Source organism: Lepisosteus platostomus, chromosome 22, assembly GCF_059453375.1.
Source record: "Lepisosteus platostomus isolate fLepPlt1 chromosome 22, fLepPlt1.hap1, whole genome shotgun sequence".
NCBI lineage: Eukaryota > Metazoa > Chordata > Actinopteri > Semionotiformes > Lepisosteidae > Lepisosteus > Lepisosteus platostomus.
In genome coordinates this window covers 11,459,370-11,477,950 of record NC_142632.1, presented here as the reverse complement: position 1 = coordinate 11,477,950, position 18,581 = coordinate 11,459,370, and the positions used below count along the sequence as shown (strand labels likewise).

The 18,581-nt window shown below is 45.7% G+C and overlaps 1 protein-coding gene across 9 annotated transcripts in view; it reads right to left on the bottom strand.

The window, feature by feature from the left end:
* Positions 1 to 11,293, bottom strand: part of nf1a (neurofibromin 1a) — a 103,035-nt gene extending 91,742 nt beyond the window's left edge. For 3 of the 9 annotated variants that reach the window (XM_088615894.1, XM_088615895.1, XM_088615901.1), the window contains exons 1-2: positions 10,831 to 11,293; positions 2,289 to 2,432 (exon numbers count right to left, since the gene is read on the bottom strand). In XM_088615894.1, the coding sequence (XP_088472020.1) occupies positions 2,289 to 2,432; positions 10,831 to 10,890 (204 nt within the window). In that variant the 5' untranslated portion in view covers positions 10,891 to 11,293. The remainder of the gene's footprint in view (positions 1 to 2,288; positions 2,433 to 10,830) is intronic. The other 6 variants (XM_088615898.1, XM_088615899.1, XM_088615902.1 and 3 more) reach the window with 4 other exon arrangements.
* Positions 11,294 to 18,581: the final 7,288 nt, after the last annotated feature.

Sequence of the window (18,581 nt, the reverse complement as noted above, 5' to 3'; positions counted from 1 at the left end):
CATCCCCGTCAGCGATGCTGGAAACGCACAGTATGAAGAATCTGTTTCAGGCCTTGCAAGAATCCTTCACACCACCCCATTTCCAGAAATCAGTTTAGTATCGGAACTTAGAGCAACACTACCTTTTACAGCTCTCAATAACTGTACGACTTGCATACTCCGATGGTATTTAACTCCTTCCATTAAATTTCCATTATGACCGTGGTGCCTCAGAAATAGGCTGGATGGGTCCACATGCCAGACAGGTCAAATGGCCTTGTCTTGTTTGTGTTTTTCCCTCCTCTTCTTATAAGTTTATCTCCTGCTTTTAACCTGCAACAGGGCTGCCATGTGGCCACAGGCAGGGCTAGTGGCACTCCTGGGACACCAAGCTTTCTACAGCCGGCAGCCCAGCTCTGTCTCACGCTGGGTGGACAGGGACAGGAGGAACAGCATCACATGCTGCCCTTTACACCACTTCTGCCTCTTATTAAAAAGGGTTGAGGCTGAAGACTGGCTAATAATCACCTCAAGTCCCTCTACAAAGTGATGAGCCGGCAGGCAACAAGAACCGTACCGCCACAAAGTTCTGCACTTCACAAATCAACACCTTCATTTTCTGGACTTTGCCCACTAAGTCAAGCTGAAGGGGGCTTGAGCTAAGCTTAAGATTTTGAACACAGCGTGGAAGACTTGTCTACAAGCTCAGTAATGGGAGATCAAAAGCAAGGGGTGGAGACTTACATAAAAAAAAGCACAGGAGGACAAATGCACCTCGCGTGCTAAATTGCGATGCAAAGTTTTGTTATTCTTGCCTTTTGGGAAGATTAGCTGTGCTGCTTTTAGTGGAGGAAAAAAAGCATTCAAATTCACAAGTGGAATTTACATCCAAAGTGCCCAAGTCAGGCAAAGCGAATGGCCTCTGAAAAATGGTGGATTCTGCTCCAGAGCTGCAAGTGGGAAGGCGACCTGACAATAATAAATACGACAGTACGATCCCCAGGTTCTGATGGAAGAATCACTCACAACATTCATTCTCTGTATCACCCAATAAGAGCTTGAGGATCAGGCTATTAGGAGCTGTAAATAATCACTGCAGAAAGACCCCAGACAATATACACCAGCATTCAATAAATTTATACCTATACACAGTTGAAGACCTACCAGCCAGTGTTGTGAAAGAATTTCTTAAATCTCATGTGGCACTCCCATTAATATAACACATATCACCCCCTTCATTCTAAGTTTCCACATATTATGGATTTGGCCAACATCTTGAGCATGCACAGCTAAGCAGAGGTGACCCTCTGTCCGAGAGGAAAGGCATGCTGGGGCATGCAGGAGCTCAGGAGCTCCTTGGCTTCGCAAGCCACTTTGCAAGAGACGCTGACTGAGGGGCTCCGAGCGGATCTCTGGACGTCAAAGCTTTCCTCCGACTGCACCAGCGTCACGTCAGGCGTGCAGGGGAGACGGGGCTCCGATCACAGTTTCTGCCCTCTGTGGTCTGTGATCTTCGGGAGCTGACCGGGTGCTCAGGACCCGGCCTGACCGCGCGCGATCAGGGACCCTGACAGACGCATTCCCATTTGCTAGTTCTTCCCAGTTCCGGAGCTGGGTGATCCTCGCGGACTTGGTCCCGGGGTTCACTGACTGAAGAGCCGAGGGACGGATCGAGCACCTGGCCTCCTCTCTAGCCACGTGATAGTGCCGCCGGCCTCCCTGCCCATGCCCGCTCTCAGGAGGCAGCGAGTAGCTGAGCACGGGCCAATAAGGCTGCCGGGGAAAGGGCAGCTAATTCCGGCCCTCAGCACGACGGAGGAGAGCAAGACATTAGCATGAGGCAGCCCTTCTCCTCTCCGGGCCCTCAGGTTCTCTTCCAGCACTTTCCAGAAAATCCCATCAAGACCCACGCCGAAAACACAGGCCGTCAAAGCCCGAGCATTTGAAGCAGAGCTAGTATCGCACAGCTTATAAAGAAAGCAGTTTTTCAGAACAGTTACGTGAGCAACAGGCCAGAAGCCGACAGCTTCACGTTTTTATAAAAAAAGGAAAAAGCACATCCTCCTAATATGATGCTCAGCACCATCTCTGAAGATGGAAACGGTCCTCTTGAACATTGCATTCTCATCTGTGTCCCACACTCATTTATCACAGGAAAGACACACACACACGTGATAAAAACACACATGGAAGTAACTTTCAGAAAAATGATCAAAGTGACCAGCAATCGGAAATATGAGATAAACACATAGCCCAAAAGGGCTCGTTATTTTACAATGAAAACGTGGACCCATTCTGGAGCTACTTACCATATTGTTCACATTTTTCAAGATGTTAGTGAGGCCGCTGATGACGAGGGAAAACTTGTATTTGGAGATGTTGATAAGACATTCCTTATTGTGCTCTGTGCTGACTTTGGTGTGGGTGTTCTGCTGTCCTGCTTTGATCGGAAGCTACAAAACAAAAGGGAAAAAAAAACACAGGGAAAATTTAGACTGTTGTCTTAGGCACTATATAATAGTGCGTGGGGCCTGAGACAAAAGGATTAATCAAGCGGTTTTCGCACACCTCTCCCTAAGGACAGATCATTTTCCCTTCAGTCACTGGCTTGAGTCATGATGACCTTACCACATCACCAGTTTCGGCCAGTCTTCAATGTTCTCAGAGACTAGAAATGACCTATTTTCATTCTGCCACAATGACGAGGCCTGAGGCCGAGACTGCCAAAGCCGAGCCCCATCCAGCAGCAGGCTGCTCAGCAAAACCAACCCCCTCTCACTGGCCGGTGAGAGAGAACATGCGCCACGTGAATGAGGGTGGGAAAGCACGATTCTGTCGCTCAGATGTGGGCATTGAAGAGATTCAAACGCAACCCTTCAAGCCTGAGAACAAAAACTAGACAACCTGGACAATGCTGCAGCCGGAGACGAAACCCGATCTTTCCATGCACGTTTTGCAACTATGCAAACAAAATCAAAAATCCAGAAACTAAATGTTTAATGACATCATCAAGTTGGCTCCAGTAAAGAGAGGAAGCAAGAAGACACAGGAATATCTAAGGATGCACAGGAGAGGCCATACTGCGACGGTCTGCAACCACGCGGTGCCTATCCTGTAGGCAGCAGACAGACCTTAAGATTTCACACAGATCTTCTTCCTTGGGCCAGGAACTGCACGCCTGCAGAATCCAAGACCGAGACCATCATGGAGGAGCAGCTAAAGACGTCCTACGGCCCCAGCAAGGAAACCGGAAGGAAGGATTCGGGCCGATGTGTCACGCAATGGACACGGCAGCACAGCTGTGTGCAGATAGGCACTGCCCAGGCTACACTACTGCTCGACTTGTAAAAATCTGACCGCGTCACACCACTGGGAATTTAATCCAAGAGTGATTTTTTTTTTACTTTGCTGCGGAATACAGTGAATGCATTGTATTACAGAATGTGTTCATGTGAGCTATGTAGGGAAAAAAACAGGATCGAAACCTACTACCATCCATCCATTTTCTAACTGCTGCTTCCAATAGAGGGGCTCGGGAAAGCTAGGGCCTATCCCAGTAGGCAATGGGCACAAGGTGGGGTACATCCTGGATGGGACACCAGTCCATCTCAGGGCACACACTCACACCAGGGCCAGTTTTTCCAGGAGGCAGCTAACATTCCAGTATGTCTTCAGACTGTGGAAGGAAACTGCAGCAGCTCGAGGAAAGCTACATGACCACCCGGAGAACATACAAACTCCACGCAGAGAGCACCCCAGGGCCCCAGCTCTGCAAGGCAGCAATATTAACCACTGCGGCACCATGCTGCCAGTAAGCTACCATCACAGCAAACCCGTATATTGCTCAAGAGTGAAATCCGACAAAAGTAAAATGAGAGTTTTGGAATCAAACTTTTCTGCCATCAAGAAGTAGCTGTATACATCACAATGCACCTCTGTTCTTACTGCAGCCTTGACTACAAAATAATCAAGTTAAAAAAGTTCCGACAAAGTCCACACTTAGCGTGCACTGCTTCAATCCATTTTACCTTCATGGACAAAGCTGTGTTTAGATGCGTAGAGACGTTACCCTGATGTCATGCAATCCCACAGTAACGCCACTGAAGCAGGAAGACCACCTTGCAGGAATGCTGGCATGGAGGAGTCCTGACAGGAACAACCAGTCTGCGCCATTTACTGCACCGGTTCACGACGGCAACGGCACATTAACACTCTGGCAAAAAAACTACTCTCAAACGACACCAGCACCTCAGCACTCCCACGCCAATAGAACCAGGGTGTACCCCGGCATCCTGGCCAAATTTCCCATCGGCCTTTATCAATCATGGCCTCCTAACAATCCCCCTCTATAAACTGGCTTAATTACTCTGCTCTCCTCCCCACTGATAGCTGATGTGTGGTGAGTGTTCTGGCGCACTATGGCTGCCATCGCATCATCCAGGTGGATGCTGCACATTGGTGGTGGTGGAGGGGAGTTCCCATTACCTGTAAAGCGCTTTGAGTGAAGTGCCCAGAAAAGCGCTATATAAGTGTAAGCAATTATTATTCTTATTATTATTAACTGCACGAACAGGTGCACCCTGCCCAGCAGGAACTATACCGCCATCTGCTGGCAGCGTTGAGAGGCAGTTCCACTTCCGTGACGAGAGACAATGACTCTGAGAAATTCAAATGCAATGGAAATTGGAGTCCCAAGATTGGGAAGGGGATGTCAGGCGTGTGAACTCGGAGAACCCCCGTACACACAGTGCAGCTTGTTGACATCCATATTAATGCCGCTCCTCCGAACACTGAGCACTTTGTCTGCAGGCTTGGTTTTAAATTCCTGAAAGGTCACGGACCAATCTCTTCACTTACGTGCACTTTGGCAGAACCATTCTGCTTTGTAAAACTAAATAACCTACAACAAAGGAAAAAAAAAAGAGTTCTGTTTAGCACAATAACCACATGTAGAATGTGCTTATAGTTTTGGGATACAATTAAAACTCTCACTAATTCTCAAGACTGAGCTCTAGAAAATAAAACTTTGAAACAAAGAGATAGGCTTCTTTTTTAAAATGATTTTGAATCTACCAATTATCAAGATGCGGGCTCAAACTTCAACACCTGAAAGGTTTTATTTCATGTACTTTGTGTGTTTACAATTTATACTTCTCTACCTTCTTAAAAACAACCTAAACTTCTAATTCTAGGGATACACAAATATTCTAGGGACACATGCATATATTGACCAGTCCATATATTCACATACAAATACACAGGTTACTAATAATTTAGACTCAGCGCTGTAACATTAGCATCACACTTGTGCTCCTAGGAACAGTTTATACAGCAGATCATTAATTTTATTTTAGATGTAAAAAATGATGATAATCATATAAATGTTTTTAGAGTAGCTTATTTTGCATGTTCTTTTTTTAACTATTTGGAATTTGTTTCCGGTATAGAAATGTTATAAAGCCTGAAGTCCTTAAAAACACACAGGCTACATATACTTTTAAAGGACTGTACTGTAAAACCAGTGCTGTACAGCACACATTACTTCAGCTTGTTTAATACAAATGATAAGTATTATTACAGTATCTGTTTAATGACAAATAGTATACTATGCAGTATTTACAAACAACATTCTATCGCCAGATCAGACCGTGTCTTCTGGAAAATGTTGAAACCCAGATTATCAGTTGCCAAATAACCAAGGACCTACAGTTAGTTATGAACCTGGCCCCGTTCATAAGCAGGCTGCCAGTTAAAATCACTGGATACAAACAACAGACTTCAGAAATCCTTCCCACAGAAACCTCTCATCTTCCCTGCTGCCTGTTCCAGTGCAGGAGTCCAGATTTCAGATGGAAAAGTATCCCCATTCGCCTGCACAACTCCAAACAGGTTCAGGGGAAGGTTTAGAATGCTGCAGCATTTGAGAGACGTTGAGAGACTTTAGTGAAAAAATGTCCCCAAATTGAGAGTAAGAATATTTCGGTGAGACAGGTATGAGAATTAACTGCCAACAGGATTGGAAGACAAGCTAATTACCTGAAACCAACACTGAAGAGGTGCCTGATTTTGTGTAAAGCATCTCTCAGACAGCATCTGCAGTTACATTCCAAAACACCACAGAGGGACAAAGGAACAGAAACCGGAGTTTTCAAGAGCCGCTTTTCTCAATGGACCAAGACAAAAGATGATCAGAAAAAAGTGTATTTAGCTCACCAACAGCACAAACCTTCTCAAAAGCGTAATGCAAAAGCTTTGATAACAACCTCACAGACAGAATTAAATCCACTGATCAATTTTACAAATACTACTAGCAAATATATTTTTACTATTTATGCTGCACACCATACTACTTTTAAAAAATACAATGCTTGGTTCTAAGAACATAAGACTGTAAACTTCAGAAAGCCACCCAGCCCTTTTAACTTGCTGGGTTTTTAGTAGTTACATGATCTTCAGATCTTATCCAGCTGTTTCTCAACAATATGGCTGGGCAGCTTGTTCCAGACCCCCACTGCCCTATGTGTACAGAAGCACTGCCTGTTCTCAGTTTTAAATACACTGTGTGAGCTGTGCCTGTGAAGCCAGACAGGAGTAAATGAATATGTGGAGGAGTGGGGGAAAAAACGAGAAGGGGTCAATGCATAATACCAAAAACAAGGGTCTGAGCCGAGCTACAGCCATCACACACAATCCTCTTTTGTGACTTACAGAGCCAACCAAATAGGCTTAACAATAAGAAGTGGACTTAATCTCTATTACACTTTCATCAAACTGTAATGAGCCGCACCCTGCCACTAAGCCGGTACATAATCACCGCTCTGTAGCCCGTGAAACCAGAGCCGGCCAGTAAAAGTAACTTAAGAAAAGCGGCAAAAGTTTCTTTCGGGAGACCAAAAAAAAAAAGTAATGGCTCTCCGCCATACTTCGCTCAACGGGACGCCAACAGGAGCACACGAAAGGGAGGCTGACATCGTCTTCAAGAGCCTCTCAGAGTTAGACATCCCAAGACAAGAGGCGGTCATGGGGTACAGCTGGCTCCCAAAGGGAGCAGGAAGCACTAGAATATTGGACGTGCAGCTATCATTATTACCTCTGTTTGCCAGACAGACACACTCGTATGATGCATGTTTCAGTCTGTGTGCATATCGTGATAGATCCAAGTGCGTGTGAAGAAAAGAAGATAGAGGGCCAACAGGTGAAGCTGAAACAGTGGCACATGTGCCCCCAGTATGCCCTATAGCTGCTCCAACTGTCCTGCAGGATACTCTGGTCTGGGAAAGTGGCAGCTCTTCACAAGAGGATGGCACCAATCGCTGACCTCGTTTGGGTAGGGCCGTTCGGGCTCAGCCAGAACTCAACGCGACAAGAGCGCAGACTGCAAGCTGAGCCTTTTAGACACCAAACCCAATACACCTTGTAGACTGCAATACGAGCAGTCTGCAAACGACACAGAATACTGAAGCTGCCTGGGAAGACCTTTTGTCTAACCCAGGTATTTTCAGCAAAGGGGGCACCTGTAGAAACTGCCTAAAACAAACCGATCAGCAAGCGGCCCAGAACAGGTACGAATATCCAACCAATTAGGGGAAAAAGAGATGACAAAACAATATGCATTTTCTGGAAACACAAGGCTCACTCTATGCCCTGCCTCTGCACCTCCAGTGCAAGGGCACTGTGACCTAAAGCAGACTAAGGTAGTGGTGACAATTAACAAAGCATCTTCATTGTACCACACGATCTGGGACAATTATCTAGCAATCATTACATATGACAGGATCGTTCAGCCATTCTGTTGGCACAGATGATGGGCATTTGCTGTACTTTGGGATATAACGAGAAACAGTCCTGTGCCTTTCTCCTACAACTGCACGCACAACACATGTTCCTTCTGCTGAGAATGCCAGGCCTTGATATGGGCTTCTTCACTTAAACCAGTAGGATGACCCGGCACTCCAATAAAAGCACCACAGAAGGCAGTGTGGCAGTGACTCCTGCACCCACCCAAACCACGGACAACACCACAGAGCTCCCTGCAGCCGCCCGGCCTCGTCACCAGCGTGCGACGCCACAGGAAGTGTTAAGGCGTCACAGCCTGCATTGCAGTCAGCTCCATGTTTGGGGAGGATGGCGAGGGTGAGTACTAGTGCTGAGTCCAGGAACGGACCGGGTGGCGCAGAGCAAGACGACCCAGCGGTCTGGCGTGCCTGTGATGTCACGGGACGGACCACCACACCTCCAAAAATGCAGCCCCCCGCCCGCAAAGGAGAGACAGCACATCTCCTCCGCCGTCCAGACCCAGTGATCAGAGACAGCTCCTCAGCTGAAGAAAATCCTCCTCTTCAGACGGCTGCTGTACATCAGCTTGCGGTCCAGCACGTTTGGCTTTGCTGCTCCACTTCACCGATCGAGACTCACCTCGCCACCCCCCCCCCCCCCAGATGAGTCGAAAGAAGAACGAAACCAGAGACATGTCCCTCCCCCCAGGTCAGATCACCTGGGCCCGACATAGAGGAATAAAAAAGGACGAGGACCGGCCATCCTCTGACCACGGTCTCCTGCCTAAGCATCACTGTCCAAACGCGCTTTCGTTCAAGGGGCTGAAAACCCCAACTGTGAACCCGCACGGGGCTCTCCAGCTCGGACAATCCTGCAAAAGGGTTCGAAAAAAAACAACACAAAACACAACGGGCAGCCAGTGCCATAACGCACACGAGAAGAACTGAAGATATAAAGATCTGGGGGGGAAATGTGCAGGTTTGTCAAACAAACCTCATGAAATTATTAAGTACACCAAAACACCTCAAGCTTTTGAACTCTGCTACCACAAAGTCTCTCCCCGACTACGGATTTATTTACTGAAACTCAGAGGATTCATTCAATCAGAGATTCGTATCAACATACTGAAAATAAATGTGGTTTCAGCATCGGTATTGATACAGAAACCAAAACAGGTCTCCATTTCTACAAGGACAGCACCTGCAGCTCAGTTACAGTGTATAATTACCCTTAATGTAAAACTGATGATGATGGGTATCTTAAAATTGTTTTCTAGCACTGCTACAAGAGCAATATACTCTGCTGGTAAATCAAGAGATTCCACTAGTTAATAGCAGCAGGGCGTTAGATGCCCCATTTTTCTGTCAATCGCATTCAGAGATATCGCTATAATATGAGCATTTTGTTTTAGAAACAGACGTTTAAAGTGGCTATTAAAACAATAACACTTTAGCTCCAAAAACAGCAAAACCCTCAAAAGATTGTTTGAAGGACACGCAGGCTTGCCTCTGTCGACACTTTCCAAATTTAGTTTACACACTGTAGTTCTGCAAGACCGTACACCCGTTATCGCAAAAAATAATCTTCATTTTATCTTTGAACCCATTTCCCCAAGGAAGCACGGCGATCCGGTCTGTAGTGATGTTAGGTCATAAGGTTAAGTTAAGCAATATTGTTTCAGAACATCTGAAAAACCGAAAAAACATACGCAAGGAGATGAGGGGGGAGAGGTTACCACAAAACGTTTTCACAACAAAAATCCTCGCACCGTACGCCATGCATCTACAGGGTAAAGTCTCAGCATCATGTTATGTGTGGGTAGATGACGCTCTTTCGCCGAGTAGCGAAGAATTTTCTGAAAGCCTGGATATCGAGCAGAAAATAGCGGGTCGGAACATACAGGGGTATGTTAAAAAGAGCAGTGCTGTTTTTTTAATAGAGAGAAGACAAAAAGGCGAGAAAAGGCATGGACATGAAAGAAATTTTCTCCCATTCCCCCCCCCCGCTTCGCGCAAGGAATTATTTTCAAGAAGGGTTTTAACATCGCCGCCTGTGCCGAGACGACCGAGTTACTCGATGATGTATTGCTAAAAACGAAAGCTCTGTTTGACTGCTGGTCTTCAGGGCTGCTGTCAAGGAATATATCCACATATATGTCTACGTCTCCACACGGCGTTCATCTGTCCTCGCAAATCGGAAATATCTGTTCGTCCACACCATGACGGACGCGAACACCGAACGCCAGAATTGAAATAAAAGTGTTATTTTGCAGCCCGAATCGGCGAAAACGCCATCTATCCGAGAGCCCTGTGCTGCTTCTGCTGCTGGATTTCATTCTTAAAATAAAAAGACACAGACGCGTGCACGCCATCCTCATACAACCCTTTGTTGCGGGGTATCAGAAACACTCCCCCCACCCCAAAAAAAGACTCATCATCCTCTTTCTGCCTGTATAACCAGTCTTGAAGGAGAATTCTGGTTGTTTACAACATCCTAGATTTGGGTCTGCACACAATAATACCGTCCACAAAGAGACGGGCGAAAAACTGCAGATTTATGGCTCTGGGTATTTTTTTTTTCCCCTTGCATGCCTTGTGTTATGAAGACACGGTTTTCTGCCCTAGCTCCTGATGGTAATCGGAAGCTAAATAATAAAAACAATTCTCTCAGAAAACTGCATCCCACTGCACACTCAACCCAAATCACTATCGCGTACGTGTAGACACATTTGTGTGCACACACAGATCCCCTTTCAGCAACCCCGTGCAAGCACTAATGCAATGTGAACTGTCCTGGTTCCAGGCTAAAATAGTTGTATTTGTTTCCAAATGGTCGCTACCTAATGCTTCCCCCCTCTCTCTCTCTCCTACACTGCGGTTTTGTTACAGTACGAGGCGAGTGGTTATCAATTTTCCATCGCCCATCCTCTGCCCACCAACCCAGCCCCGGATCCAAACGGGATCTCCCGGCTCTGCCTCAGCCCTCCCACCCCCGCGCACGGCAGCACACGCAGACACACGCCCGTCCCCGAGCAGACAGCGGCTGCGACCCCCTCATCCGAGCCGCTCTCCTTACCTGCTCGTCGAATCTATTAATTACGGCCTGAACCCACTCCACGGGCTTGTGCGCCGCCATGGCCGGCCGAGAGGAGCCGCGGTGGGCTAGCGTGCAATCCCAGCCCGAGGAGCGCCTTTGTGTGTCACTTTCGACCCTATAGTCCTCGGAAAACCGCTGTCAGACCCGGACGGTGGGGGGGTTCGTTATTTTTTTTTCTTTTTAGCAGACACTACATGCCGCCATGACACCACACCGGAAGTTTGAATCCTCCTTCCCAGTGAAGCCGTAATGAGACCAGCAAGCGAGCGAACTCGGTGGGGCGGCTACTGCGCTTGCGCCGCCGGGGGATCTGTGCGGTGGGTTAGACTAGCGAAGAATTGAGGAAAAAAAAAATGTGACTCTTGAGAGGAGGGAGTGAGCAGGCTAGCGGGCAAGGCACACATCCCTTATACCCTGCTCGGTTGTTTCATTAACGAAAGAAAAAGACACGGTAGAGCAGTGATGTCATTTCTGCGCCGAGCTGCTAGGACAATGTGCAGCCGGGGATAAACTACAACACCAGACTAGGACTAAAAGCGAAGCTCTTCCTTCTAAACTGAAAGCAGAGCGGGGAGGGGGGTGTCTATGAATCTCTTTTTTTTTTTTTGGTAGAGGGGAGCCTCTGTTTCAGCACCTGTATTGCAGTAGGATAATATGAGCGACTTCCACTTCGCGAAGTGCGCTGCTATGTGCAGTTGTCTTGTGATGTTATGTAACCGAGTCGTCTGGCGTGTCACCCCCCCCCCCCCATCTTCCTGTGGAATGAGCTGGGAAAGATTTGGGGTCTGAGGAAGAGGGGGTGGCCGGGGAAGGGGGGGTAAATTAATTGTGATGGCATTACGTATTCCTTTATTTAAAAAACCTGAAAGGGAACACAGCAGTACTCCAGGATGATCAGAGGTTTCAGTGCGATGACTGTGGTGTGTTAGGGGGTTTAATTCTGAATGAATGTCTGTGTAGAGGGTGGGAAAGTCTCTCACAGCCAATGATAAGGCTCTCCACAGTCTCGGAGTGTTATGTAATAGACATTATTTGTTTTCTATTATTTGTCATGCTACCCATTTTCTTTATCATGTGTTTTAGTGCTACTGTACAGTATGTGCACTCCAGCCTTGGTCTTGTTTGTGAAACCTGGTATTGGCTTGTTGCACAACTTAAACACACAATTTATCCTCATTGTTAAGTGAGCTATCCTAGGGCTCCGAGTTTCAGGCAACGAAATTGCTGAAGTCCACCCTGAACTGTATGCGCCTCACCCCAAAAAACCAAAGACTGAAGTGTCCCATTCCATAATTGTCATACCAAATCAATTTGTTGCACCGCATGCAATAGCATATCTGCACGCATGTGGTTATTGCAATAAAAGCTACTGGAGTTTATTATGAACGTTCAGGGGGGACTGAGAGCAGACACTCACCTCAGCTGCCCCAGCTTACTCATTGCTGACATCGCTTCCTAATTGGAAAACTATTCTGTACATAAGCTTTATCTCCCTTGCATTCATCTCCTGCATCCCCCCCACCCCCTCCACCTGCGCAGCTGCCCCTCGGTCAACCCTCACTCTGCAGGGGGGTCCCAGCCCCTTCGTCCTCTGGGCAGATGGTCCGGCCCTCAGTCAAGCAGGTTGAGCCAAATTCGCTGTGACTAAAACACCCAATAAACATTTTCAATACATTTTCAATACCTTTAGCTGGAGAGTGACAGGTTAGGTACAACACCAGTCCACATTTGGAGAAACGAAAGGTCAGAGTTCGTTAAACAAATTGCTCTCTCCATTCAGAACAAGTACATAATGTGGCCCCTAGAAACTCTAAAGGATTGCTCTAAGTTCCAAACTGGATAAAGCTATTGTGAAGAATGATACCCTGCAATATATTAAACAATCCTATAGGCTATATTAAATGGGACTGATGGGGACTAGGGTGACACAGTGGTTAGCATTTCACTGGGGGCACTGGGTTAATTTCCAGACCTGGGGTGCTGTCTGTGTGGAGTCTGTATGCTGTCATTGTGTTTGCATGGGTTTCCTCTCCCACCGTCCCAAAACATACCGGTAAGTTAATTGGCTGCTGGACCAAATTGGCCGTGGTGTGAGTGTGCGTTTGCGTTTGTGTGTCTGCCCTGTGATGGACTGCTGTCCTGTCCAGGCTTGACCCCGGCTGGCGCCCGCTGCTTGCTTGTTAAAACAAACCGACTGGAAAAAAAAAAACACTCCTGGATTTTCACTCCGGCGACACTGGAAGAGTAACAGCACAGCAGAAACTCGAAAATCCTCCCTGTTGCGGGGGGGAAGGCTGACGAAGGCAGAATGAATGGAAAGTCTTTGGTTACTGATCGAGTTCTAACATTTCCTTGCAGTTGTCTGTATTACAGGTATAGTATCATGTTTCTGAAGCCTTGTTAAACATGTATAGTTTGTTTTTTAAACGTGGGAACATGGCTATAATCTTTGCACACTAACCACAAGGGTGTTATATTAAAAAGAAATGTGATTTCCATGCATTTTTCTGCTATGAACCAGCTGTACTGCTGTGTCTCATGTCACACCGGAGAGGACCGACAATCCTGACTTGAAGGAGTTAAGGACTCTCTCACAGTACTGGGGTTGTGTGAATTAAGACTCTGTACCCCTTCTCCTGCCTATTGCTGCTGAAGTCATATTCCCATCACATGCGGCAAATTGAATTAATTAAACTAATCTGAAGAATGCTGTAAGGACAACATCAGGAAAAACAGACAAGCATCCTGGTTGCTGCTGGAACACTGGAAAGATATGGTTCTGAGTTCAGAGGAGACTCTGTAAACAGCAGTGACAGATTGAGGCGGAATTAAGGCAGCACTCTGGAATGAAACGGTAGGTCATCTGCAGTTTCCAAACTCAAGTCAGGGGATGTCTGCAGACACACTAACATTTCTGTTTCTGGTGAAGCACTAACTCAAGTCATCCCTGCCTGTTTGTTTGTTGTTTGTTTTTCGCACTGTGCAAAGTAACAGTGAGAAAAATATCTGAAGCCCTTTAGTGTGGGTTTGGGCCATGCAGTTGCAATTCCCACCCCCGGCGAAAGGGGGTGCTGTTTCACACGAAGGACGGCAAAATAACTTAAAAGGGTGGGATCAGAACAAAGCTATAAGCAGGTCTTTAGATAACTCACCCGTGACAGACCACAGTTAAAATCACCAAGAGCGTGATAATTGTCCTAGATGTAAGTACACTAGAGCCAGCTTTCTTATTTGTGTGAAATAGACATATCCGTGTGAAATAGAATAGGTACCAAAGATTTATTTTGTGTTCCCTGAAGACCAGCACAACCTGATTAACCCTTTGACGAGTCTTTAACTATTTGCGCATTTAAGTGTGTATTCAGAGAGCTTATCGCGAATGTTAACAGCATTTACTCGCTCCCAGTTCGTTAAGAATTCATCTTTCCAGCGATCTCGGGAGCCTGTCTCTTCGGGTCGCACAATATTCTTCCGTGCTCGCGTTTTGCATTTTTTTTTGTGTGTAGTAGCTTCAGCAACGTGGCTGTGCGTGCACAAATTGGCAGATTTTGCTAACTTATGGTAACCTATAAACGACTCTGTAAAGCCCCGCTGTATCCGATCGCTGCTGCAGGAAAGCACCGATCATAGAGAAACCAGCGAGGGCACATCCGACAGACCTTTTTCATTCATAACATCCCTGCAGTCGCCAGCCATTCAAGACTGAGCTGCGCTCCGCTGGCTGACTGGGCAGCGCTTTCCGCAGCCGCCGGTTTCCACCGCATTGCTGATACGACACTGCCCCTAGTGGACAAAGGTGCGAATTACGCTTTCATTGATAACGGCAAAGCGAAAAAAAAAACACACAAGCCCGGTGCTGCGATGCATCGGCTGGGCTGAGCTCTGGTTTTCTTCTATGGGAGGACGAAAAAACGTGAATGGAGGGAGGGGGAGACTCGCATTCCGAGAGGGGATTCGGGATGACGCCGACTGCCGGCTCCCGGAACAGAAGCGCCTGCACAGCCGGACAACAATAGCACGCAGACCGCCGGCCGCAGCTGAATGAAATAAAAGAAGCGAGAAAAATTATTATGTGAATGGGAATGTTGTAGGACGTGGGAATCCTGAGTCCGCCTCCCGATTTTCATCATTTCAAACCTATTATTGCAGTACGAACATCAACTCAACCTGGCTCGGCCCTGGTAACATCGTGCAAAGCTATTAAACTGGTGATATTGTCATAATATTGGTACCTACAATGATGACGATGATGATATCGATTCCACTCTAAAGAAGAGAGATGAGATTTGCTCATCTGCCGCCACAGGGCGCTGAGTCTCACTGGGCTGGTCACAGCTGGGACAGACATTTCAGCACCGAACATGTTCTCACAGCAGCGTCTGGATATTAGGAAATGACGCGTTTTATCTGTTAAAACGTTTATAGAGCATGTGGCCTTGTTAAAATAGTGATTTGGACTGCGACAGTTAAAAGGCCGTTGCAGGGGGGAATTTCACGGGAATGAAATGATGATAGGGAGACTCGCAGGCAGATCTCAAGCGGCTGAAGAAAAAAAGTTCCGTTTTATCCTGTTAAATTGACTTTCTAGATTTAAAGACGAACAAGATGACATGAGTATTTTGTAATAATGAGAAGGAATCGTTACATGTGTTAATTGCACATATACAGAATTGTTTTGGATAGACTTGCACAATGTTATTGTTAAATATTTAAAGTTAACTGTTAATTTGAGAGATTTCGATAATATTTTAGATTTTATTAGACCAGATTTGGGTAAAGGATATGTTTTTAGATTTTGTTCATTATTTTGGCGAAATACTTCATCCACAAAAGTAAATTTTCCCCCCTATTAACGCTTTTGCGGGAAATAATTCCTTTTTTATTTACATTCTATTAGAAATGTAGATTCAAAAGGCAAGACATACAATGGAATTATGTAAAAAGTTTCATTTTCAGTTTTTGTAATTGTGAATTTCTCTGGCAGTGAAGTGAGCCTATTTTTGTATCTGTTTTAATATTGTCTCCTTTCTTGTTTAACTAATGTTTAAATAAAAACCTAATATTAAAAAGGCAAAAAAACAAACAAACAAAAAGCATGGAATAAACCTATTGTTCCGAAAACCCACAAAAGTTCCGTTTATGACGTCGTCCCGTTTCCGACAGTGTAATTTCAGTCAAAGCGTGACGGAGGCCGGTCCCAAACACGTGAATTTCACAGGGGGGAAGTGTTAACGTCAGGTATAACAACAATGAATCACGATGACTCAGATCACCTTCCTCGCTGACATGATATCATCTTAAACATACGGAAAGGAAACCGCTGACCCCGTGCTCTTATTTCTAGAAAAGACACAGAGCTTTGCGGTTTGGGGGGGGCTGTGGAATTGCAGTCTAGACAAAACGGCACTAAACACAGCGAAGAGCGAGAAAAATCGTCCCGCAAGAACGAGATTATCACTTAACAATAACGCGCTTTCTCGAGATCTAAAAATAAAACAGACACTCTTTCAAGCCTGCCGCGGCGAAATCGCCATTTCGGGTCTACTGCAACTCATGGGCTAACGCACTGAGACATCCTGATCTACATACTGTAAATGGAATTGCGTGGAGTTTCAGTATCGATTTTAGCACCGTGTCAGAATTTATACATTTTAGACAGCATCCGAACCACAAAGAACAGAATCTAACTGTGCCTGCAGTGTCATTTCAGTTGTTGAACGTTTGAGAATTAAAATAGTTTGAGTTACAATTCCTAATAAAATGTTTTGCACTATGGTCCAGGGAATACAATTTATTTTTTTTTAAATGTCGGAAAGAACGGTCTAGGCATGCCCCCCCTGGTGTTTACTAATCATGGTCTCCTAATAATCCCCATCTCTGAACTAGGGCTGCCGTCGCATCATCCAGGTGGGGGCTGCACATTGGTGGTGGTGGAGGGGATCCCCATTACCTGTAAAGCGCTTTGACTGGAGAGTCCAGTAAAGCACTATATAAGTGTAAGCATTTATTCTGTATTATTATTAGGTTTAAAGAAAACCCAGTCCAATGGGATACCTTTCACAACAATCTGGTGCTTCCTTACTACTGGCACTCAAGTATCTTCACTGGACTTTTAACAGAGCCACGCCGTTTTAGTTTTTAAGGAAGCGTTTTATGAACGAGGAGGTCTGCTGCCCGCCTCCGGTGCGGGCCGTCCTTCTGCAGGACATGCACTGCGGTCCAACCTCAACAGGCGGAGCCAGAGCACCACAGATGAAATAAGAAACAGCTAGCCCAGGGGAAGGCCAAACGGAACAGGAACACCAGACACCTCCGCATACGTTTTCTTTTCCCGATCTGTGCGCTAATTTCCCTTTTTATACACTAGTAATACTAGTTATCAGAAGAAACCACTTGAAATTCCAGCTGTCAGCAGTGTGTAAAAACCAGTGAGCTCGCAGCTCTCCACATTCCTCGCGTGATAGAACATCTGACTTCAAGACCTCGCTGTTACCTAACCTTTTATAAAGTACGCCACGGCTATGGTTGAATTTACTGGTAGGCATTATCCAGTATGACTGTCTTCTTGGTGCGGTATTTAATGGGCACGCAGGATGAACTTTGCAAGAGAGATGGGAAGGTGTTATGTTTCCTCAAGGGGAATAACTGGCATCTCACGGAAGGGGGACACATGCCAACTGGACGATCACCTCAAAACTGAACTGTACGCGCTTGGGCAAACTCCTCTCCTGCGCCCTCTGCTGGACAGTGTTGAAAAAATGCAAATCTAAAATCTTTACGTTTAGAAAAAAAGCGAGGACCGGACTGTCTTATTTTTTTCAGAAAGAGTGCCAAAAATAATAAACTGAGATATTTCAGCAGGCAGGGTAACAACCAAAAAGACTTGTTACGCAGCGTGTCATAGAAATTAAAGCGAAGTGGGAAAACAGCTGTTTTATTTTTTCTGTGACTGGAGCCGAGGCTTTGTACTGACTGACAGGTCTCCAAGATACTGCTGGTAAACAGACGACACGGGTTCATTTTAACTATGGAAATCAGACGAGGGATTGGCGAGTAAACGCCTTTCACCAAGGACATCGCTGATGTCCGAACAAGAATGTCAGCGATCTCCGGGGCCGGAAAAATGCTGTTCGCCGGGTTTAGAATAGAACTTTCTAGAATATTCTTGAGCCGTTTATAGAAATGTTTCATATTGTTAAAACACACACCCTGCCTATGTATGATTCATCAGTTCGTTCCAGAAATACCGTGCAAAAGCTCTGAAATATTTCAGGTTTGCCCGGTTTAAATGAGCGAAGTTGTTTGGGACATCTGGGTGTTACTGCGCTTGAAACCCCACGGTAACAGAAATAATCTGTTTATCGGACAAAAAAAACACGTACTTTTCTATTTCAGGACATAAAGTTTCGTTGGCGGTTCTCAAGTTTGCATTAATTAACGGAGGCATTTACGGACTTCGTTAAGCAGTTCTAGTCATTTGTAAATCCCTTTCAATTGTATTTCCACATACTGCATAGTGGTGTTTACTAAGGGAACATTTTAATAATCGACAACACGACAAACGTAAGAGGAACAGGTTAAACAAAATGACTATTAAAGGTCAATGTTGTTGCATTAGACCAATAAATAATATATTTTTGCAGAAATTTACCTAAGAGCAAATAGGCCTTCCAACGAAGTTTATTGTTTTCACAATCTTTACAAGATCAATTGTTTTTTTTTTAATCTCA